This window comes from Myxine glutinosa, chromosome 5 (assembly GCF_964187855.1).
Source record: "Myxine glutinosa chromosome 5, kmMyxGlut1.1, whole genome shotgun sequence".
Taxonomy (NCBI): Eukaryota; Metazoa; Chordata; class Myxini; order Myxiniformes; family Myxinidae; genus Myxine; species Myxine glutinosa.
In genome coordinates, this window is record NC_136265.1 from 131,927,272 (window position 1) to 131,952,271 (window position 25,000).

Consider the following 25,000-nt stretch of genomic DNA (forward strand, 5'->3'; position numbering starts at 1 on the left):
ATGACTCATTTGTATTGAAATATTAAATTTATGACATCATAGGTCACATGGTTTGGCAGTCATAATGGATTGAAGGAAAATATTAAATAATTATACCTGAAACCGCTTAACCTATCGATGCGAAATGTTACAAATATCATCTAACAGCACTGTTGCATATAGTTTGAAAATGATGTCATTGGTTTGGCAGCCATCTTGGATAGCAAAACGAACCTTATCCGATCAACACGAAACTTCACAAACGTGATCCCCTACCCATACATATGCAGAGTGATCGCATCTACCCGTTGTGGGACTATGCGGAGGCATATTGGTGACACAGTCGCATTGTTCTAGTTCCAATTGCTATCCATGATGACGTAGCTCTACGTATTCCAAGTTACTCATCTTTCAAAAAAATAGGTCGTGTGGTTCAAAATGTTCTCGGAATAGGGTACGCACAATGGTGAATGAATACTTAGTAAATAACAAATTGCTATTACTATGATTACTTAGTAATTAACAAATTACTAATTACTATTGCAGGGTATTTAACAAATTGTTAATTGCTATGACTACTTATTAATTTACAATTTGCTAATTACTAGAATTACTTATTAATTAGCAATATTTAAAACATACCAATACTGAAGCACATCACAGATCAGAGACATAGATGTCGGAATCACCTGTAGTTGCTTCGTCGACGGAGGCATTATGTTTTCAAGTTGTCCGTCCGTCCGTCTTTAGCTTTATATTTTAAATATGTTGAAAAAAATAAAAAGTTGGAATGTTGAATCTCGTTCTGAGAACTTTCTGAACGCCCTTCGCATATCTAGCAGCTCGAGAGATTCCACAAAACCTGCACATTTAGAAGTATTTTGAAAAGTCTAATTGGTATTACACTCCATAATATGAATGTAAAGGAGTTCTGAAGATCTCCATTTTTGTTTGTCATTATAAAATGATTCTTTTTTTAAATGAAATATCCTTGGGACTTATACAGCCCTCAATTTTCTTTCGTGATAAACTTTCACATTCCATACATTAACTAGAACGGCACTCTTCGACGTCACGATGTCGACTGATATGTCTCCGCCCACATTATTACATCTTACTATAATTCTCTCATGCACAGATTTATCCCATCTCGTCTTCAGTTGTCTTACCCTTCCTCCCGTCCATGGTACACTGAATCTTGTGGTGAGGCAGTTGCCCTGAAACAACTTGCCTTTACCTCTTGGAAGGCTAATCCAACTGAAGGCAATCTCAGTTCCTTCCACCAAGCTCGGAACAAGTGTGTGTCTACCCTCAGGAGTGCCAGGAAGCACTATCTCTCCTCACTCAAGAACGAACTCTCAAACCTGTCTCCTTCCTCCAAATCCTGGTGGCGTCTGGTCAAATCCGTTTCTGGTGTTTGTTCCCCCTCCATCCCCTCCCTTACCTCAAATGGCCACACAGTTGACATCGCACGTGACAAAGCCAAATGCCTCAACTCTGTGTTTGCCTCAAAATCTTTAGTCCCAAACCCATCTCTCTCTGTTCCCACCTTTCCCAGTCGAACCCAACTGCTCCTGGACTCTGTGTCCTTCTCTCCTGACAAGGTGGAGGAGTTTTTGTCTAACCTCGACTCTGATTCTGCAACTGGACCAGACGGCATCAGCCCACGGGTCCTAAAATCCTGCTCTGCCGCTCTATCTCACCCTCTCTCTGTTCTTTTCACCCTATCTTTTGCTCAAGGTCATCTGCCAGCATCCTGGAAATCAGCAAACATTACCGCTTTACACAAAAAAGGTGCAAAAACAGATCCTTTTAACTACAGACCAATCAGCCTGCTCCCAATTATCAGCAAAGTCATGGAATCCATCATTGCTTCGGATATGAAATCTTTCCTCTTCTCCAATGGCTTGATCTCTGATCATCAATTTGGATTCAGACCAGGTCACTCTACTCTGGACATGCTGCTTCTCCTGTCTCAACAATGGATGGAGGTCCTCAATGCCAAACAGGAAATCAGAGCTGTCTCCCTCGACATATCACGTGCCTTCGATACGGTCTGGCACCCAGCTCTGCTCACCAAACTCTACTCCTATGGTATCCATGGAAATCTCCATGCATGGCTTGCGGACTTCCTCTCTGGTCGTAGTCAACGTGTGGCCCTGAATGGATTTCTCTCATCTCCCCTTCCTGTTCAGGCTGGAGTTCCCCAAGGCAGTGTGCTGGGCCCTGTTCTTTTTCTGGTCTTTATCAATGATCTCTCCGACTCTCTGGAAAATCCTCTCTATCTCTTTGCTGATGACTCCACTCTCTGCCGCTCCATTCCTCTTCCCTCAGATCGGCAGTCTGCAGCCTCCTCACTCTCTGAAGACCTGGACAAAATCACAGACTGGTCAAACAAGTGGAACATGTCTTTCAATCCTGACAAATCTCACACTCTTACTATGTCTCTCCGAAAAGATCGACTGGACAACCCTCCCATCTACTTTCTCAACAATCCTCTCCAAGAAGTTCTGTCGCTCAAGCTTTTGGGTCTCACTATCTGCCATGATCTTTCTTGGGAAAACCACATTTCCAAGCTGGCCTGCAAAGCCAGTCGCCGACTGGGCATCCTCCGTCGTGCGAAGTCCTTCCTAGGCACACCTGACCTCCTCACCACATACAAGGCTTTCATCCGCAGCTCAATGGAATACTGTTCTCCCCTATGGGCTGGTGCTCCTGCCTCACACCTAGCTCGGCTTCACGCTGTTGAAACCAAAGCTTTCAGAATCATTGGAATCTCCCGCGATGAAGCTATCTCTGAGGGCCTTTCACTCACTCACCGCAGGCAGGTAGGTGGTCTTTCTGTCTTCTACCGACTCCTCTCCGGCCTTGCTCCCCCAGCTCTCTCTGTGCTCTGTCCCCCAAATATTCCTACAGGTCGCACAAGATCTGCCAGCAAGCCTCTGATGGTTAAACTGCCAAAATCTCGGCTCTCTGCTCACCTTCACTCCTTCATTCCTCTTTTCTCCCGCCTCTGGAACAAACTCCCACACTCCCTTCAATCCCACCCCTCCCTCCAGGTCTTTAAAACAGCTGTCCACCACCATCTCTTATCTTCCCCCATCCAAAACCTTGATCTTTTCTACCCCCACTAATTCACCCCAGATCCACCTTGTTTGTAATTCCAACTTCTTTCCTGGTAGTCCTGGCAGTGTCCATATGTTTTATGCCTCTCCCACCCCCTTTCCCATGCCTCCCCCCCAAAGCCCTCTCCCTCCCACAGTTCTCTCGATGTCTCCATGTCTCTCGGTTCCTGCTCTCAAATGTTGTGTTTGTGTCCTTCCCCCTCTCTCCCCATCTTGTCTACCGCTCCCGATGCTTTTTGTTTCATGTGTCGGTTTGTCGGTTATGTGTCGGTTTGTCGGTTTGTCTTTCTGTGTGATAAATGTTCGCTCCTTCACGAGCCTCGATCTTGTATACAAAAAAACAAAATACAAAAAAATTTTTTTTTACCAAATGTCCGTCCGTCCGTCCGTCGGTCTGTCTGTCTGTCTGTCTGTCTGTCTGTCTGTCTGTCTGTCTGTCTGTCTGTCTGTCTGTCTGTCTGTCTGTCTGTTTGAAGGTACCGTAAAAACTGCTGAACCGATCGCAAAGATATTTTGGGTGGGTAATCCTGGGATCTCCAGGAGTAAAATAGGCGATGTAGTTTTCCCAATTTCAGCTTTAGTCTCCAGCATTCTCAGGTTTGGACTCCCGCATAACATTCGCGTTCGCATAACGTTCATGGTTCTCATTGTGACGACGCACAAACGGCTGCACCCGGGAAAGCTACATGTCTCCATCGATCGCTAACAGATCGCTGTCTCCATCGATCTTGCCAAGGCCGTAACAGCTATCGGCTCAAAATCCTTTTAACTGTTGATTTGGTACAGTTACACGTATCGGGAATTTGGTACACGTATCGGGAGTACATACGACATAGCGATTGTGAACACTATTATCGATCACGATCATCACGATCATAGTGTATCGATCACGATTTGAAACATGATGGAATAATATTTACCGATATGAACAGTGATGTGGCTGTTATTGAAATTCTAAAGATACTGTTTAGATTTTGATGATTTGCGTGTAATATGATTCAACGGATGTTTATATGAATCGTTTAAAATAAAAAAACCTTCAATTTCTGATATTTTGCCTTTTCATTTGGGCCTCACAATTGAAGCCCCGTCCGTAGAGCGGGTTCTGTTGCTAGTCATTATAATACTTGTATCACGTTTGATTTACATCCATTCAGCTGTACCCAAGTTAGCACATTTTTACCTGACATGACTTCTGACCTTTGACCTACTGACCCCAAAATTTAATCAGTTCATGTTTACATCATTATATATATACCTGTACCAAGTTTTAATTTAAATCCCTTCAGCTGTTCACAAGTTCTCACATTTTTACCTGACATGACATCTGAACTTTGGCCATTGAACTTGGAACCCCCAAAATCTAAGTTAATCTTTACATCATTATACATACATATATATATATATACAAAGTTTGAATTATATCTCTTTAGCCATTCTCAAGTTATAGACCTATTACAGACCATGGCCGTTAACCTTTGACCTATTGAACCCAAAATAAAATCAGTTAATCTTTACATCATTATACATACCTGTACCAAATTTGAATTAGATCACTTCAGCCGTTCTCAAGTTATAGACCGATTACAGATTTGACCTTTGACCCCAAAATCTAAAACGTTAATCTTCACATCATTATACATACCTGTACTAAGTTTGAACTGGATCACTTCAGCAGTTCTCAAGTTATAGACCTATTATAAACTTTGACCTTTGACCCCAAAATCGAATCACTTAATCTTTACAATATTATACATACCTGTACCAAGTTTGAATTAGATCACTTCAGCCATTCACGAGTTATAGACCTATTATAAACTTTGACCTTTGACCCCAAAATCGAATCACTTAATCTTTACAATATTATACATACCTGTACCAAGTTTGAATTAGATCACTTCAGCCGTTCTCAAGTTATAGACCGATTACAGATTTGACCTTTGACCCCAAAATCTAAAACGTTAATCTTTACATCATTATACATACCTGTACTATGTTTGAACTGGATCACTCCAGCAGTTCTCAAGTTATAGACATATTACAGACTTTGACCTTTGACCTATGACCACAAAATCTAATCACTTCATCTTTACAACATTATAGATACCTGCACCAAGTTTGAATTAGATCACTTCAGCCATTCTCAAGTTATAGACCTATTACAGACTTTGACCTTTGCCTTCTTGACCCAAAAATCTAATAAGTTAATCTATACATCATTCTACACAAGTGTACCAAATTTGGTCAGAATCCCATCACTGGTTCACAAGTTATTGTGGTAACAGGATTTTTACCTAACATGACCTCTGACGTCTTACCGTTGACCTTTTTTTTTGTATTTTTTTTTTTGTATACAGAATCTAGGCTCGTGAAAGAGCTAACATTTATTTCACAAACAAATCAAACAGACAAACAAAATATATAAAAAGAGGGAGCGGTAGACAAGATGGGGAGAGAAGGGGAAGCACACAAACACAACATTTGAGAGCAGGGACATCGGGAGATGTGTGGGAGGGTGAGGGCTTGGGGGAAGGAGGTGTGGGAAGTGGGGGGGGGGGGGGGGGGGGGGGTGGGAAAAGTATAAAACACAAGAACACCAAGGACTTCCAGGAAAGAAGTTGGTATTACAAAAAAGTGGATTTGGGGTGAAATTAGCGGGGGTAGAAAAGATCAAGGTTTTGGATGGGGGAAGATAAGAGATGGTGGTGAACAGCTGTTTTAAAGACCTGGAGGGAGGAGTGGGATTGAAGAGAGTGAGGGAGTTTGTTCCAGAGGCGGGAGAAAAGAGGAATGAAGGAGTGAAGGTGAGAAGAGAGTCTTGATTTTGGCAGTTTAACCATAAGAGGGTTGCAGGCAGATCTTGTGCGACCGATAGGAATATTAGGGGGGCAGAGCCCAGAGAGAGCTGGGGGGGGGGGGGGGAAGGCCGGAGAGGAGTCGGTAGAAGACGGAAAGACCACCAACCTGCCTGCGGTGTGTGAGTGAAAGGCCCTCGGAGTTAGCTTCATAGTGGGAGATTCCAATGATTCTGAACGCTTTGGTTTCAACAGCATGAAGACGAGCTAGGTGTGAGGCAGGAGCACCAGCCCAGAGGGGAGAGCAGTATTCCATTGAGCTGCGGATGAAAGCCTTGTATGTGGCTTGTACCTCGTGACCCCAAAATCGAATCAGTTCATCCTTACCTCATTATACATACCTGTACCAGGTTTGACTAAGATCCCTTTAGCCGTTCTCAAGTTATCGCGGTAACGAAAACAAGACGACCTGAAAACATGATGCGTCGACGGAGGCATAAAAAGAAGCCTTAAGATTGAGATCCGAGGTATTTATTATTACCTCCGCCATCAAAGGTGCGCAAGGTTATGTTTCTGTTTGTTTGCTTGTGTTTTTGTGAACAAGATATCTGAAAAAGTTATGGATGGATTCTGACGAAACTTGGTAGATGGGATGTGTGTGTGTGTGTGTGTGTGTGTGTGTGTGTGTGTGTGTGTGTGTGTGTGTGTGTGTGTGTGTGTGTGTGTGTGTGTGTGTGTGTGTGTGTGTGTGTGTGTGTGTGTGTGTGTGTGTGTGTGTGTGTGTGTGTGTGTGACGAGGAAGAATTGATGCAATTTTGGTGAAGATTCGAATCTGCATCCGGATCAGAGAATTTTAAAGTGATTTTCACCATTGAGTAATCGGGATAAAAACGTTATATTTAGCATGATATTTCCAAAAGTGTGGATGGATTATGGGAAAACTTGGTGGACGCGTTGGTTTGGTGACAAGGAGAGGCCGATTCGATTTTGATTCAGGTCCCAATCCAGATCCGGCCTATCAGTGGGATAGAAAACATAAACTGTTCAACCTGGTCGAGGTATGTGCTCTATCGGGTACCGTTCTTGTTGTTGTTTTTTATTCTCTCTCTAAATCTGTGATCTCCGAACTCTTTTATTTCCAATGACTTTCATGTGATGTAATCCGCATGAGCTTCGGGATGACATTACGTGTATTACTTTGAAGATACAAGGCTCATAAGCAGGTAAGAGCTGAACGCTCATGGATGGAAAGTTAACACCACTCGCAACAGTACCCGTCCTATGGGCGGGGATTCAATTGGGAAGCCCAAATGAAAAGGTAAAATATCAGAAATTGAAGGTTTTATTTTATTTTAAACGATTCATATAAACATCCGTTGAATCATATCACATGCAAATCATCAACATCTAAACAGTACATGGCTAAACAGTACATGGACTATCACGTACCACGTACGTCTCGCGTCTCGCTCGCTCTCATGTTGTCCCGAAAATGATCCTTCCGCAGGTTCACCGACGGAAACCTTGTTACGACTTTTACTTCCTCGAGACAGTCAAGTTCGCTCATCTTTTCGGTGCACCGGCACGAGCCGAGAACGGCCCGTGCAGGGGCTGATCCGAGGATCTCATCAAACCGTCCGATCGGTAGTAGCGACGGGCGGTGTGTGCAAAGGGCAGGGACTTAATCAACGCGAGCTGATGACTCTCGCTTACTGGGAATTCCTCGTTCGTGGGACACTGTCTCAAGCCCCAGTCCCCATCACGGATGGGGCTCAGCGGTTTACCCGAGCCTGACGGCGAAGGGCAAGGTACACGCTGGCCCGTCCAGTGTAGCGCGCGTGCGGCCCCGGACATCGAAGGGCATTAAACGTTCATTAAACATTAAACGTTCATTAAAGGATTACGAAACGAAAAACATTACGAAATTACGTTCACACCGTCACGTCAAGCACACCGTGAACACATACATCGTCACAACATCGTCACAATGAGAACATCGTCACAATGAACGTTATGCGAACGCGAATGTTATGCAGGAGTCCAAACCTGAGAATGCTGGAGACCAAAGCTGAAATTGGGAAAACTAAATAGCCTATTTTACTCCTGGAGATCCCAGGATTACCCACCCAAAATATCTTTGTGATCGGTTCAGCAGTTTTTACGATACCTTCGAACAGACAGACGGACATTTGGTGAATTATAGTAAGATCGCCACAATGAGAACATTGTCACAATGAACGTTATGCGAACGCGAATGTTATGCGGGAGTCTAAACCTGAGAATGCTGGAGACCAAAGCTGAAATTGGGAAAACTAAATAGCCTATTTTACTCCTGGAGATCCCAGGATTACCCACCCAAAATATCTTTGCGATCGGTTCAGCAGTTTTTACGGTACCTTCGAACAGACAGACGGACATTTGGTGAATTATAGTAAGATGATGATAGATAGGGTGGTGGCAAGCAGATGTACTTTTGCTGAACAATGCACCTGTGCTACATGAAAAGATGACTTTTTTTTTTCTTGTATACAAGGTCGAGGCTCGTGTAAGAGCTAACATTAATCACAAAAAAACAAACGGACACATAAAACATGATAAAGGGAGCGGGGGGAGACAAGATGGGGAGAGAGAGGGAAGCACACAAGTACAACAGCAGAGAACAGGGACATCGGAAGATCTGTGGGAGGGGAGAGGGCTTGTGGGGGGGGGGAGGGGTGGGGGTGGGAGAGGTATAAAACACATGAAAACCACTACTAGGACTTCCAGGAAAGAAGTCGGTATTTCAAAAAAGTGGATCTGGGTGTGAAATTAACGAGGGTAGAAAAGACTTGGTGATGAAGAGGCAAATTTAGTGTTGAAGAGCAGACAGACAACTTCTGTGAGAAGAAAAAAAGATTACAGGCAGGTATAGAAAAGACATGATATAGCAGTGAGCTGCCACCTTGAAGGATTTGATGGAAAATCAGGAGCAGATGGACATGCAGGGAAATGATTGTAGATGTGAAAACGGGAGAGAAGAAGGAGTCAAGGTGATTTCACATGTAAGATATTCAAAACTTCTATTCACTTTATTTTTACATTGTCTGATAAGGCTCATGGAGGAGCTCTTACTCAAGTCATTCCACACACATGGAGACGGAGATGAGAGACAACAAGGAACTTGACTTTAGACACATACAGCTGGTGATTGGGGAAAGTATGGTAACTTCCAGAATGCCCAGAGTGGTGACGACACCATCGTTTTGACGTTCATTTTCTCTAATCGGGGGCAATTAAGGAGAAATCCCACCGACGGGTGGTTGTCTGTGCTCTATCCTCTAAATGCTGAGCATCACGTACCACTATTAGTCTTTGGTATTACCTGACCAGGGTCAGAATTTAACTTCCCGTCTACCAGAATCCAACAACCTGTGATCAAGTTCGAAACAGGGCAAATGCTTTCTCATAAATACAGGAGATATTTTGGGAACGAGTTCTCTTAAAATACTTGTTGTCCTGCACACTCCAAGGGAAAAGCGGGGTTAGAGGAATCGGGTTCATGTCTGTCCGTCCGTTCTGTCTGTCTTATCAGTATATGATCAGGAACATCTTATTTGAATAGAATCACCTTTAGAGGCCATTTCCCCCCGCAGAGCAGGGGTTGGCCTTTTTCGGGCACCGTGGTCCCCTTTTGAAGGCAATGGTTTTATGGCCGGATGCCCTTCCTGCCGCCAACCCTGTTATGCCCTTCCTGCCTCTTGCGCCACACAGGGAATTACCAGTGAACTGGTACTCAATTTGCCGACCTTGGAAGGACGAGAGGCTGAGTGAACCACCCTGGCGTTAATTCAGCGATCGATCGGGATTCAAACCCAGGATCTTAGGATCCCAAGCCGGCACCCTAACCGCTAAGCCAACACCAGGCTAACATCTTATTTGAATGGAATGTTATATTTTGTACATGAATAGGAAGACAAGTTTGTCATGTAACAGTACTTCGGCTTTGAATTCGTCCCGATCGCATGAACGGAGAGGAGTGAGATCTCATGTGTGTTACTCTGTCTGCCTGGCAGTTCAATAAAGTTGAAAATCATTCCAAACAGGAAGCTAACAGTTTTTAAGGACATTATAAAGGACGCAAACAACAGGCATGAAGAACCAACGTAACTAGATTGATAGGGTGGTGTAAAAGAAACTGTGTAAAACGGCGGCAAAACCTGGAATTATACGCCTTAAAACATTTATTTAAATTGAATTATATACTGCACATGAACACTGCGTGGGGTAACATATTCTATGAACTCTCGAGTCAAACATTCATTAAAATCTGATGCAGGGAGTTGCTGAAGAGGAAATCCCAAACAGAAGCAAAGATGTTCGTGTTTGATGAAGTACAGTCGGTCGTGTAACGCTCCGGTTTTGTGCGTGATTGATCTCGGATGGGAAAGCACGGATTAGTTCAAATTTCGTTCAGCTTTAAACTTACCTTCCGATGAGTAACTTACACCTATTCCACCCACAATGGAATGAACACCAAGCACTTTGCAGGTTTTCTTGCATGTAATTGTTGAAAATAAATAGAAATGTGACATGTATAGGGAGGGATCGAAAGTAACCGATGACTAATTGGACAGGAAAAGCAGCACTTTTGAGGTTTAATCTCTCCGTTTGTCGTTTGTATTGAGCCAGGGATCAGGTTTGTGAGTTGAAATGGATCTTCCTCACCCCTCCTATTTTGCCTGAACTGCCAGGTTGTCCACAGGGAGAATGGAATACCATAAAGTTAAAACCTACAATGAAAGGTCTTGCATATAGGTAATGGCCATGCCAGCACAAACCTGGCAAAAAGGTTTCTATGGAATTCTCTCGAGTTTCCATCTACCTCCCAAGGTTGTTTTCACAAGGCGGAAGATACTTGTGTCACCAAGCTCGCTACCACCTGTAATTACATACCGCACATTATATGCTCATGTATCCCTGCGCATTGCAAATAAATGACGTCGGAGATGTCCCTAAGACAGGGATTTCCAATCAAAATTCGAGCACTTATCTGTTATAGCTGTGTACTCTAGGGGAAGTTCATTTATACTCATCACTCACACTTATTACCCAATTGTCTGAAATAAATAAGGGGGTCTTAATTGGAGGCAATTATAGCGATTCGAGTAACAAAAAAACGCCCAACAGACCTTTCACTTACAGCTATGTTCGTCATGTAGGCAGTGTGAGTCATCCAGAGCATTCGAGAAGCAACACAAGCAATGAATCATTACGCTATTCTATCTTATGAGCATGTGTTCCTATTTCAAAAGTATAGGATATGTATCCTCAAATTCATATTTACAATGAAAACGTTATCATCATCATGGTTGTCACTTGTGGGCAAAGACCGCCACTACACCTGCGATATGGGAACAACCTGTGGACGTGAATATATATTATATATATACTACATATATATATATATACATGTATGATAATAATAAATAATTAAATATATATATATATTAATATATATATTAATATAATTATAAATATATATATTAATATATAAATATATATATTAATATATAAATAATATATACATTAACATATATAAATATATATACATTAATATATATAAATATATATAAATATATAAATATATATAAATATATAAATATATGTATATAAATTTATATATATATATATATTAATATTTAAATATATATATATTAAATATATAAATATATATATTAATACATAAATATATATATTAAATACATAAATATATATAAATATATATATTAATACATAAATATATATAAATATATACATTAATACATAAATATATATATTAATACATAAATATATATAAATATATATTAATACATAAATATATATAAATATATATATTAATACATAAATATATATAAATATATATATATTAATACATAAATATATATATTAATACATAAATATATATATGAATAAAGATGACCTACTCGTAGTGTGGAGTTTCTGCTATTTCTCACATTTGTGTGCGTGTATATATATATATATATATATATATATATATATATATATATATATATATATATATATATATATATATATGTATATATATATATATATATATATATATATATATATATAATATATATATATATATATATATATATATATACTGTATATATATACATACACAGAGATATAGAAGGATGACTTTACAGGTAATGGAATTGTTGAGCATATACAGAAACACTAAATTTGCAATCTCTGCAAGTTCCTAATGTGATTCCATCTCGCGACCAAATCCAGTCAGAAAAGCCGCCCAGAGTTAAAGCCCTGCTTCAAAGTAAAGAAAGAAATAACTCTCGAAATCGAACCCTCCGTGGGTTCCACATGTGGCGTGGGGCCACCCAGGGATAGTACACGCCGAGCCTGCCAAGACATCTGTGAGTCTCTGGATCTTCGCAGCGCGAGTGACAAGTCCTGGAAAAATGATGCACGTGCTGCAAACGAATATATCGGAGGATCGAACTTTAAATGCAGATCGAACTTTATGTTTAGGGTTTCATAGGCTCGAGGGATCTAGATACGTATTTAAATACTGTAAGTGAAATGAGGTTCTTCAACCGAAGCACAATCGATCTCCTCCTCCAATACCGTATGTTTGCCCCCATTTTTACGTTTTCATTATTGTGACAGTTATACTCTGTAATTGGTATTGATGACACGTATTTAACAGTTACACTTAACGCAGTAGATGATTAAAATTAGGCCTTTTTCTCAGAGACCATCTCCTGGACACGCCCTTGGAGGCAATGCAGGACATCTTTGTGTTTTCCCATCACTAATCACATTGTACCCAAAACTTGCTTCATCCCTCCACCCCCAACCATTGTTTTTCTTTTCTTTGTTCCACCTCCCCTCACCTTCTATCCTCTTTCACCCCTTCCCCCACTCTCCCCCACCTTTTCTTATATTCCCTCTCCTGTCTTTTCCACTTCCTCTCCCCCTCTCTCCTGGCACCAAGTATGCCTCTGCAGAGGCCCAAAAACTTCAACTTTTGGCTACTATTCTCTCCATCTCCCTCTGTCATTTTGGCAAGTGACTTTTTCTCGAATGCAGTAAACACCACAAGGGTTCCGACTTGGAAGGAAGTGAAACATACGGCTAAAATAACATCCTAGTTATATGGTACGTGTACATACCGGGAGTGTTGTTTGAAATAATATTCAATGCTCAAGTACAATCCCTGCATGCCCATGCCAAGAGGTGGTAATTTGTTTCAACAGATTTTTCGATGGATTCACAGGACAGCTTAATGTGAGGTGCCATTCGCTGGCTTGTTTGGGTTTGATTCCTGACCCGTCTCAGGTTGAGAAGACCTTAAATCAGCCGTCCGCTATGCTAGCATTTCCTGGTGGACCTGAAAGACCCTAAGGCACTTTTCGAAGAGGTAGGCCATCTTGTGTCCCCAGGTCAGTGATTCCTGACCCGTCTCAGGTTTAGAAGACCATAAATCAGATGTCCGCTCTGCTAGCATTTCCTGGTGGACCTGAAAGACCCTAAGGCACTTTTCGAAGAGGTAGGCCATCTTGTGCCCCCAGGTCAGTGATTCCTGACCCGTCACAGGTTGAGAAGACCTTAAATCAGCCGTCTGCTCTGCTAGCATTTCCTGGTGGACCTGAAAAACCCTAAGGCACTTTTTGAAGAGGTAGGCCATCTTGTGCCCACAGGTCAGTGATTCCTGACCCGTCTCAGGTTTAGAAGACCATAAATCAGATGTCCGCTCTGCTAGCATTTCCTGGTGGACCTGAAAGACCCTAAGGCACTTTTCGAAGAGGTAGGTCATCTTGTGCCCCCAGGTCAGTGATTCCTGACCCGTCTCAGGTTGAGAAGACCTGAAATCAGCCGTCCGCTCTGCTAGCATTTCCTTGTGGACCTGAAAGACCCTAAGGCACTTTTTGAAGAGGTAGGCCATCTTGTGTCCCCAGAGATAATACACCCAGCCTGGCAGGTGCTCTCCATATGCACAGATGAACACGATTTCGAGTTTGTATAATTACTTTACAATGTAAACCACAAAGCTTTATAAATATATTTCAAATACATACGTCAATAAATTGTTCAGTTGTAGGTATGTTCATAAATTAAACCCTTGATACAAATTTGCAATGCAACTTATAAGATAGTCCATGCTTCATTGCAAGATGAAGAACAATTTTGGTAAATTCACTTATTAAAAAAATACATTGTTCATATTTATCTGCTTCAACGGTATGTGCAAGAGCACGTTTTGCTTCACGTTAAAAATACCAAAACATGTACAATATTAGATCTTCCGGCAAATATATTATCATTGGCATCCCAAAAAAGGAGGGTCCTTCGATATATTTTTTTTCTATCGACAACCGCAACCTTCTACCACCATATCTTGATAGTTCTTGAGAACCACCTTCTCGTCTTCATCCAGATACAGCAGTGAGATGGGACTCAAGGTGGTCGGGACGCAGCAAGCACGCGGAATGCTCGCGATCACCGAGTTCACAAGTGTCTGCACCGTCGCGTGGTTTGTGGAGTTGAGGTGTTCGGCCAGTGGAAAGCGACATTGGCCCTGGCAATAATAAGCTTGATATCCGGGCGGTGCAACTATCCAATCGTTCCAGTTGACCTCGGTGAAGTTCACGTACAGCATATGTCGCTGGCAGTTTGCTCGTAGCCTCCTCAAACGTTTCCTACCACGCGTTGCACGCCTCTTACGCCTGGGCCCTCTCAGAGGTTGACCTTTACCGTCGTGGCTGTAGGTGACCAGAAGTGGACGCAACAGCGGCCAGCGAGCGTCTGGATTGTCCTCCGGTGCTCCAACGGAGCGGCTGATGCGAACGTGGTGCCACGTCCTCTGGAGGACATCATCGGAAGTGTCATTGAGGGACTTGACCTCTAACGTAAGCCCCAGGCTGGAGTCGGACCGATGCAAGGCCGGACTGATGTCAAAACTCTCCCACCTGGTGGAGCCGACATGGAGGACGCGCGTGTCCAACAGACGAGTGGTTAGATCGTTCCCCATCCGTCGGTTTTCGTAGATGTTGATGCGGAGGTGTCCGTTGTAGTCTGGAGCTGCCACACGATGTCCTTCGCAGAATATCCGCAGCTCACCTGCCAGCACGGCCTCCCCTGGAGGTATGCTGCTCAGATTGAACGTGGCACGAAATACAGCGTTTACAGGTGAGACGTCTAGTTCTTCAATTGATTCTGCAAGTAGAACGCAAAATCATGATATTTGGAAATTATCATTGATCAATCTGTAAACACCTCGTTTTGAATAAACATGTTGTCTTCATTCAGGCATTTTATTGGTGCGTTCCTGCAATCCTCCTTAAGATATAGTATATCAGTCTTAGAAGTGATTAAGGCTAAACATGGACTGCACAGAGGAACATATAGATATATAAATAATCATCAATTTAGCGGAAATGCCAGTCTACGACGGGTAGTAGATGCAGAAAGCCCCCGTATGTACCATAAATATTCCCTTTCAGATCATATAGCCCCTTTTTGTGATAATGGAATTATTTAATTAGTTTCAAATTAAATTATTTTGTATGCACATATATCTTTACAATTGAATTATGGCTTAAGGACCTAAAGTGATTTGAACCCTTTTGGGGGCACAGAGTAGCGTATTCTAAGGTTGGGGTCTGGGGCACCCTCTCGTTGCTTGGGGTAGGGTATTCTAAGGGCTCACTTTAGGTACCGTAGTTAAGTTTCGCAATAAAGTCACGCACTCTCATTTTAATTGATGAAAATTGCAATCCCTGGAGTTTCGGCTACATACATACATACACCATAGCTCCATTATTGTATGATGATATCAGTGTATATGTGATTAATAACATGATCCATATGCGCACATCTCTGGCCGTTCTCACAGAAACAGATCTTGCCTATGACATCTGGGTTCTGACCTCAGCCCTTCTGACGAATCGCATAAAAAATGCGACAAAATTGGCCACATTATACATGAGCTACGAGTTTTTAATTGCAATGACAAGAGCGTGCAACAACACAGCACAGTACAGTATATATTTCAAACAAAACCCAAGATGTGGATTTGCGGCAAATGGTTTCCTCTGTCATTTATTATCCACTTTAGCCATATGATGCAGGTCAAGAGGAAAAGCTACCTTCACTCAAGTTTCTACTGGTTTGCTCTCTATATTTGGTGTTCCTGCACTTCCTGATGTGGCTATACCAGGATCAAATCACATATAGTATGTTGATTACATCCATTCTTTCCCATAATGTTATTGCAAAAGTAAATGTTCTCTGTCTCCCAATACTTTGTGGTATGCACATGTGATATTTAAGTTACACACTATGACTATGAGAGCTTAGATTGCCGCAAAAAACACTTAGAGAAATAGTCATACTTGCCACCAACAACTTTCTCATGTAATGTTATTGAAACGTTTCAGTCCCTGAGCCTTTAAAATAAACATTGGAGTTACTTTGGTTATTATTTCCACACCAAAAACAGCCATTCTCAGCCGCAACAGGTGCCGCATCGTGAAACCTTGAAAAGTTACCATATTTACAAATGAAAACCTCACGTTTGCAGATTGACTCGGTTAAACCGGTGAGTTAGCGGATAATTTTCAAGAGGCTAACTTCTCAGAAAGTGCTCGGTTGGTGGCCTTAATGACTATAGTTTGCAGCATGAGCTCAACAACATGACGCGCTGAGCTTGCGCACATCAACATAAACCAAAATCCTGTGATTGCACATCTTTGGATACAACATTACAATCAGACACCTAGTCTAAGATGGGGTGTATAATTCACTTTTGAAGGTACTAAGGTGCCAATGCTAACCTTCATGGTAGAAAGCGCGAACAGTGTTGGCAACAGAGGCCGCGCGTTCCGAGAAGGCGAAGTCCATCGACGTTCCTGCGGAAGGTTGGCCCCCAGAATGCAATCGATACATCTCAAGCAGGTATGGAGGGATCACGGCGTCTCTCCTCGGTCTCGGTCGCCGCCTGAGGCCGAATACCCCCAGAAGTTGAGCCTCCAGGTGCGGCAGTAAACTACCTGTGTCCGCGTGCGAGCTCGGCGTGGTTCCGCGGACGAGATCGTGGATCAGAGTGCTGCAGAACGCGAACACCATGAGAGCGGTTAGAGTAGGCGGCATTGTCATGATGGAGCCGAGCCGGGGCGAGGTGGCGATCGAGGTGATGTGCTGCCGGGCGGCCGCTGCATGATGCTCAAGGCGACGTGATCGGAGACGGCGGGGGTCAATCAGCATTCACCGAGGCCAGGCGGCGTCGAGAATCACCATCCTCCGTTTTGGGAAACGATATTCTACGGAGTGTGGTCTGCTCAAGGTGTTCTCCTCAAGTAAACTTTGATTTTGGTTTCTCCAACTAGCACCAACTGCATCCACTCTTTGCTGAATGTCCTTTGAATGGTCACGCTCCTCGAAAGATGACTTTTCTTTGCTTCCAGTCCTGGAAAGAAAGGGTCACAGTGAAGTCAAGAAAATTTGAAGCCCAGAGAGGTCCCCATTATTCACCATAAATTGCACCACACCTTTCTTGATCAACAATTGAATTTCTATCAAAGGCAAGGCAGAACTTCAGTGTCATACAGCTTGCGTCCCCAGAGACAGAACTTCCAGAGACAGAACAAAGGCACAACTTCATTAATTTTCTTTTTCAATCCAGTACTTATTTTGAGCCATGCTATGCGAATAGACGAGTTCACCAATAGTGCATCAGGTATTACCTAGTCACCGCGTTTGTTTTCATTTTTAAAAAAGTATAAAACGATAATTCGGATGGGATCGGGATGGGGATAGGATACTTGAAAAAGAGTTGTTTTGGGAAAACTTCTGAGACAACACAATTTGCATCCATGCAGCACAAAAGTGACACAAAGTGCGCCTGTGGCCTTACCGAGACCATATCGGTACCTTACCGGGACCTTATCAGTACCTTACCGGGAGGATGGAAACGCACTGGGAAGTCATGAGCGAAGCTGCCAGAAGAGAACCACTCATGAAACGGCTGCTGGGAAGTTCTCCACTATGGCATGGGAGGGGAGAACAGGAGGAGAAAGGGCGGTGGGAGGGCTGAGTAAAGAGCGAAGGCCACCGTGTAGCTTCCACACTCTGGAGCTCCGGCTGTAACACTCCGGCTCTATTTATCACTCGCGTGACGTCAGGCGCATCCCCGAACGTTGCGCGCGCCGCAGCGGGACCACGTTGTTTAAATTACTAACTTCAAACGGCCTCGCGTTTCGCCTAATTGCTCAAGGAAGCAGAGCACTCGGTGCTCTTTTATTTAAGAGGCTAGGGAAGAATATCTGGCTTTCTATGCGTCTCCTCTTGCTTTCCATTTGTGAGATAATAACGTCTTTTCAGCAACCTTGTAAGGGTGGAAATCTGCCTTCAAGTTGGTGAACACGCAATATAGTAACATAGTAAGATGTTTCTGTCTCGAAATCAACACATTGTCCAAACAGATAATATATAAGATTCATTCAAAACACGTTACCACCCCACCCTCTCCTACTTCCCTGCAGATAAACATAAGAGTGAATTATATTCTTATTAATTTATTCTGTTGTGTCTACTGGTCTACCAGCTGTTTTGTAGAGTGTGTGTATATATATATACATGCTTGCAGGTGCACACACACACATGTATATGTATATGTATATGTATTTGATGATGATGACCATTCCTTTTTTCACCGTAACGATGCATAGGGCTGCTGAGGCAGTTTCTTGGCTATTGGGCACAATCCTGGAATTGTCGCCACTCTGGCGCAGGATACCCGAGTGGTTCATTCAACCCAGCAAGCTGGTACTCATTTTGCCGACCTCGGAAGGATGACAGGCTGAGCCAACCCCCCCGGCGTTAATTCAACGATCCACCAGAATTCGAACTCAGGATCCTAGGAACCCAAGCCGGCACCCTAACTGCTAAGCCAACGCCAGGCTATATATATTGTTGCGAATATGGAATTTGGCCTCCATATCCGCTTGTAAATATTCCCCTATTTTCTCCAATACTCCCCAACTTTCCCCAATCCCCCATTCCCTAGTCCCATTGCATGTAAACAACAATCAGTAGAGCCGACCTTCCCCTTATTCCCCCATTAAATGTCGTGCCCAGGTCCACCGCACCACACGTAGACAACTTTCGGACATCTTCCTAGTTATTCTTAATCTATGTCAGTTAAGGCCTCGTTTCCATTAATTATGACTCTTCGTTGCACCAGAATGTGATTATATGGCATCAGTAGTGAGTTTAGGACCTTTCCCATACCTCCTCCCATCTTCTTCCCCAAACAACAACAATAACAACAACTACAACAACAATTACAACTACAACTACGACTACAACAACAGAGGGGCGGGGAGTGTGCGTCCTCACACCGGCTCGGTTACCCGCCATGACCATGCGCTCCACGGCGTTACCCCGAAGGGGCTGGCTGTCAGCTCCTCGTCAGGGGCGGAGCCAGTAACCCCCCCCACGCACCCAATGAGAAGCAACGTGCCGATTCCATCTGGGGCGGCGCTAACGAGCCGAGGGCGTGTCACTCCCCGCCGGATATACGCGGCCCCGCGCCGGACGTGACGACAGATGCGCCTCAGCTTGGAGAGAGAAGCCACCGCCACCCCCAGCGCGACGATACCTCCCCGCATCTTTGGACCGGACCGGACCGTACTGTACCCTGCCCCGAGCCCAGGAGGACCTGGAGCCATCGATACCCGCTTTCCTGTCATCAACCCCCGTGTGAGTCAGCCGTTGTCCCGTTTGTCTGTCGTCTGTCCGGGGTTAATATAAGAGTGTGTCTAAGTGCCTGTCTTTCTGTGATTATACCTCTAGCCCCTGTAATCTGACCTTTCCGTACGAATATAATCTCCTCCGGAGGTCTTGAGAATTGAAACATTGGTGTCGTATTGTGTTATTGTAATCCAGCCGGGTGTCTTCTTTTTCTTATTGAGCCAGCATCGCGCGACTAGTCAACGTTCGGGCACAATCGGGTAACTTGTGCAGACGTGGTCATACCATAAAACCGCTCGGTAAATAACATCCAAGCCACGTCTGTAACAATTGGTGTCAGGAGTGGGATTCGAGGCCCGACCAAATTTTGAAAAAAAAAAAAAACGAATAGAGAAAAAAAAAAAAAAATTTGGTCAAAATTTGGAGCGGCCGAAATTTGTTTTGTTTTACAAAACCCGAATTTTGAAAGTCGCGCTATGGCGGATCAAGACGGCTGGGGTCCGGTAGGGGAGAGTGAAGCAGGGTCGGTCCAGGACCAAATTGAGACACGTGAGGAGAGCGAAACAGCGGGGGTAGCAAACGCACAAAATGGCGCCTCGCTGGTCACCGCGCCCGCGACCGTAGCAGCGCCGCCGATGGATTGGGGCCTATTTATGGAACAAATAAAGGCGCTCATGGTCCAGACAAGTGAAGACCTGAGGAATGACTTGGGAAACCAAATGGGGGTAATGGGGAACCGGATGGATGCTCAGAGTGAGCAAATGGGGGTAATGAGGGACGAAGCGAGGGGTATCAGTGAGGGGTTAGACAATAATTTTGAGAAGTTAGACAAGAAATTTGGGAAGTTAGACAATAATTTTGAGGGGTTAGACAACGGGATAAAAGAGGTGAAACATGGGTTAACGGGGGTAGAAAACAGAATGGCCGCTCAAGAGAATCAAATGGAAGGGATGCAAAAGGGGTTAGAGGGGGTAGAAAATAGAATGGCTGCCCAGGAGAATCAGATAGAGGGAGTGAAAAATGGGTTAGAGGGGTTAGAAAACAGTATGGAAGGCAAATTGAGGGACATGAGGGACCAAGCGGAAAGGGAAGTTAAACAAATGGAGCAGCAGATAGAGGGGGTCAGAATGGGGGTAGAAACCAAACTGGATGCTCACAGGGAGGAAATGGAGCAGATGAGGGTGGCATCTGGGCAGGAGATGCAAGTGATGGGAGAGGAGATCAGAAGAGGAGTGAGTGAGGAGGTCGGAGGAGTGCGCGAGGAGGTGAGGCACTGTAAGGAGCGCATGGAGAAAGAGGTGAGAAAGGGGACTGTAAAATTGCAAGGTGGTATAGAGGAGTTGACGCTGGGAGTAGAACAACTGACAGTGGGACAAAAGGAGTTGGGGGACCAGGTAAAGAAGAACACAGCGGTAATAGAGGGTTTAAAATCGACACAGAAGGAGATGAAAAAGGACGTAGGGGTAATTAAAAAAGAGTGTCAGACGGTACATGAGGACCTGACGAGGAAAATGGACAAGGTGATAGAGGTAATGGAGACGAAGGACCGGCAGGTGAGGACGCACCTGGAAACGGTCAAGGTAGCCTTAGAGGATGAGCTTGAGGAGACGTACCGGGGAATAAAAGAGGTGAAGCACAAATTAGAAGAAGTGGAAGAAGGGATGAGCGAAATTAAGAAGCGACGGAGAGGGGATAAGAAAGAGATAAAAGAGGAGATAAAAGAATTGGTTCAAAGTCTGTGTTTGGATCGTGATGATGTGCTCATTAATCGGATGAGGGATTCGCAGGTGATGGAGGAGAAGCGAAGAGGAAGAGGACCCGGTGTAAGTGGTGACCAATATGGTCGTGCGTATGATGCGCCAGGGGATTTAAGAAGCTTGGGGGTCGAGGTAGACCCGGGTGTTCGTGAGAGGCCGTGGGCGAAGTGTGCGACAGGTCTGGTGTGCGAAAAAGGAGGTGTGCGAGAAAGTCCGACTCTGGGGTGTGTGAGGAAAAAGTGCGTGCCAAGGAGTGAGTGTGCTGGCGAGAGTGAGTCGGTCGTAGCGCGTGTGCGAGGGAGCACGTGGAAGCGCGGGGTGGTGAGTGTTACAGAGGGTGTGACGGGAGAGTGTGCGCAAGAGTGTGCGCGAGAAAGGTGTGTGACGGACAGGTGCATGAGGAAAGAGTGCGCTGTCAGAAGTAAGGAAGAGTGTCCACCTGTGGTGAGTGTTACAGAGGGTGTAACGGGAGAGTGTGCGCGAGAAAGGTGTGTGACGGACAGGTGCATGAGGAAAGAGTGCGCTGTCAGAAGCAAGGAAGAATGCACACCTGTGGTGAGTGTTACAGAGGGTGTAACGGGAGAGTGTGCGCGAGAAAGGTGTGTAACGGACAGGTGCATGGGGAAAGAGTGCGCTGTCAAGAGTAAGGGTGAGTGCGCTGTCAGGAATGGAGGTGAAAGTAGTGAGAGTGACATGGAGCGTGAGTTAGTTGTGACAGGTGAGCGAGGATGTACACCTGGGATGAAAGGATGCACACCTGGAATGGTAGAGCGTGAGTGGGAATGCACGCTGGAGTTGGTGGTGAGGCACGTGGTTGGGTGTGCGAATGAGGGCACACCTGTGATTGTCACAGAGGAGGTGACCGAGGAGGGGGCGCGAAGCGGTGTATTGGTGAGGTGTGCGAGCAACGAATGTGTGCCAAAGTGTTCGGTGGTCAGGTGTGTGACCAAGGCTGTGAGTGGAATGGGTGTACCTGGGTGTGTAAGGAAAGGTACGAGGAGCATGGGCACGGCTGGATGTGTGAGCAAGGAACGGGCTGCGGGGTGTAAGCGTCCAGGTGAAGCATCGACGTTAGACGGGATAGAGTTTAGAACGACTTATAGCCGAATCGGGCCCTCGGTGCGTGCTGGGCCTCGCTTTGAACGGCCGCGTCTGTGCTCCACTAGGCGGAGCGGGCGGCCCGATAGAAAGAGTCGTCATGGCGACCACTTTTTGGTGAGACGTGCCGGCAGGTCGAGATCGGGGCATTGGATGGCTCCGTGCCGAGATGGTGCGTGGGATCTCGGCCCGGGTAAACCTCCTTCCCTGCACCGAATGCGGGACGCACCCAGCCGCTGGCACAGAACAACGAGCATTCATGGCTTGGCTTTACGAAGCCGGGCTTTGGACAGGGATTGGCGCACCGAGAGGTATTAGTGAGTCGACTGGGTGATGAGGTTAGTGTTTTGGACCCAAAATTAGAGAAAAGCAAAATTTGATGATTGGCAAAGGATTGGCAGAGTGATGATTGGTAATGGTACAGTGATTGGCAGATGATTGGCAAATTTTTAATTTGTTGAAATTTGATGTGCAAAATTGATAGTGAGAGACCCCCGATGTGGTGGGATGGCAAATCCACCATCCTTCCCATGTGTGGGGCAAAGGAGCAATAGCTTATGGGGTGTATGGCAGTGAAAACTAGCCCGGGTGGGTTAGGATATTGTGTGTAGGGATCTAGAGAAGATGACCTTAGGTAACGTTAAGGTTAGTTAGTGACTGATACCTGTAGTGGGGACGCAGGTAGATTAGTGTGGATGATAATGACGTGGGAGCGCAATAGTTTAAAGGGACGACTGGGAAGCGCAAGTTTCAGAAGGGAGTAGTTAGCTGAGATGATGCCGTGTGTGTGAGGATGGAACAGGTGTGATTGCACAGGTGTGCAACTGGACAGGTGTGTGGAGCAGTGTATGAGTAGTGAGTGTTGTAGATCAGCGCGAATGCGCTTGGGGAGAGAAGGGTGCAGGTGGCACCAGGTGTGAGAGCACAGGTGTGCAGGTACAGGTGTGTGGAGAGAGTTGGAGTGAGTGGTACGGAGTGGTGTGCATGGTGCGAAGGTGTGGATGGGGGAAGAGTGGACCCCTTTCACGAGTACCCGGGGCGGGTAGTGTAAGTGTTAGGTAGAGGGTGCAGGTAAATTGTGGTTGGATATTGGCATTTGTGGTGCGGTTGCAGAATGGTGTTGTGAATGGGTGCATTAGTGTTGTGGAAATGGCTGGGCGTGTAGCCTGTTAGTGTGTGTAGTTGGTTGGGCACTCCACCACTGTGAGGATGTCGGCCAGGTGAGGCCGCAGGTGGGCTCTGGGAGCCGGTAGTTGTGAGTGGGTGCCTGAGGATCCCGGGTGTGGATCGGGCAGCCCAGTGCCAGAGAGGGCACGGAGTGGGGAGAGAGCCAGAGGGCCTTCCCCTGGTAGTTAGGTTAGGGTAAGGAGCAGGTAAGCTCGGAGGCAACTGCAGTGGTGGAGGTGTGCAGGTGGGTAGACCCACTGGGAGAGGTACACGTCGCAGCCCAGAAATTGTACGAGGGCACCGGGAGATGAATCGGGGGAGTGAGACCCCAAATTGAAGAGCACCACAGTTTGGCCAATGGGAATTGGTTTTTAGAACCCATAGTGTAAGAGGGCCAATGGTTTGGCCGGAGAAAGACCCCGGGTAGTGTAAAGTTGTTAAAGTCATTTAGGCGATAGTTAGGATTGATGAACCTGTCGCACCATACGCAGCCACTTACCTGTGGTGATGATGATGACTCCACACCTGTGTTTTCTTTGTTTTGTGCAGGAAATGAGATTGCTGTGAGGATTTGTGAGACGCATCACGACGTGGATGAGACATTGGGGTGATTCCATCTCTCCCTCCCTAGGAGGGACTGATGATGAATTGGTAATGGCAAATTATGATGTTGAGTTGGAGATGGCAAATTTTGATAAGAGTTGAAAATGGCAAATTTGATTGGTTAGGAGGGAGAGAAGACGAATTTGGTATATGGGAGGAACGGGGAAGACAGTAGGGATGTTTGTTGATTTGTAAAGTAGATGTTTATGGGTAGTGTTGTGTTTTGTGGATACAGTAAGGGGTAAGGGAGGGGCCATGTAGGTTACCTGGTGGGGGGGGGGGGGCGTACGATAGGAACGTACCTGTCTCACCTGGTTCCCATGTGCCCCCAGTGTGCATTACCTTATATTGCGTGCACTTTTGCGCCCTTACCACCTTACTCACTTGTTTCTTCTGTTGTCTCCCACCTCCGAGGATCTGGCTTTGGGGTAGAGAGAGAGGAGAGAGAGGTGCTGGCGACGCAGTTGTGGGCCTGCACTTTCTCTGTTCGCTGCCTGGATCGGTACACCATATGGACCGCAATGTTTGTGGCCACCCACAATGGACCGCAGTTCGTTTGCGGCCAAGCACCACCCGTTGATGGACCTATGGGTCAACGTGGCACCTATGCCATAAAGGTGAACCACTGTTAGTTAACACCAAGTGCACCACAAGAAGAGCAAGAGACACCTGCAGGGTTAGGGGTTGTCGCATTTATTTTTAATCATTGAACAATGGTGAC

At 45.0% G+C, this 25,000-nt stretch overlaps 2 protein-coding genes across 2 annotated transcripts in view; both read right to left on the reverse strand.

The window, feature by feature from the left end:
• The window catches only part of LOC144892160 (uncharacterized), a 442,282-nt gene that overhangs the window by 56,310 nt on the left and 360,972 nt on the right, over nt 1-25,000 (reverse strand). The gene's annotated exons all lie outside the window — the stretch shown is intronic.
• LOC137427061 (bone morphogenetic protein 2) lies at nt 13,937-18,038 on the reverse strand. Its single transcript, XM_068116196.2, has 3 exons — nt 17,861-18,038; nt 16,738-17,369; nt 13,937-15,118 (listed from the first exon to the last, which is right to left on the reverse strand). Exons 2-3 carry the CDS (start codon nt 17,165-17,167, stop codon nt 14,268-14,270), a joined length of 1,281 nt encoding a protein of 426 aa, XP_067972297.1. The 5' UTR covers nt 17,168-17,369; nt 17,861-18,038; the 3' UTR covers nt 13,937-14,267.

Excerpts from the sequence above, each read along its gene's own strand:
- LOC137427061 (XM_068116196.2), bottom strand. The coding sequence starts at position 17,167 with ATGCTGATTGACCCCCGCCGTCTCCGATCACGTCGCCTTGAGCATCAT. Across the intron at positions 15,119-16,737 it reads TCGCGCTTTCTACCATGAAG|AATCAATTGAAGAACTAGAC; the intron begins GTTAGCATTGGC and ends TTCTACTTGCAG.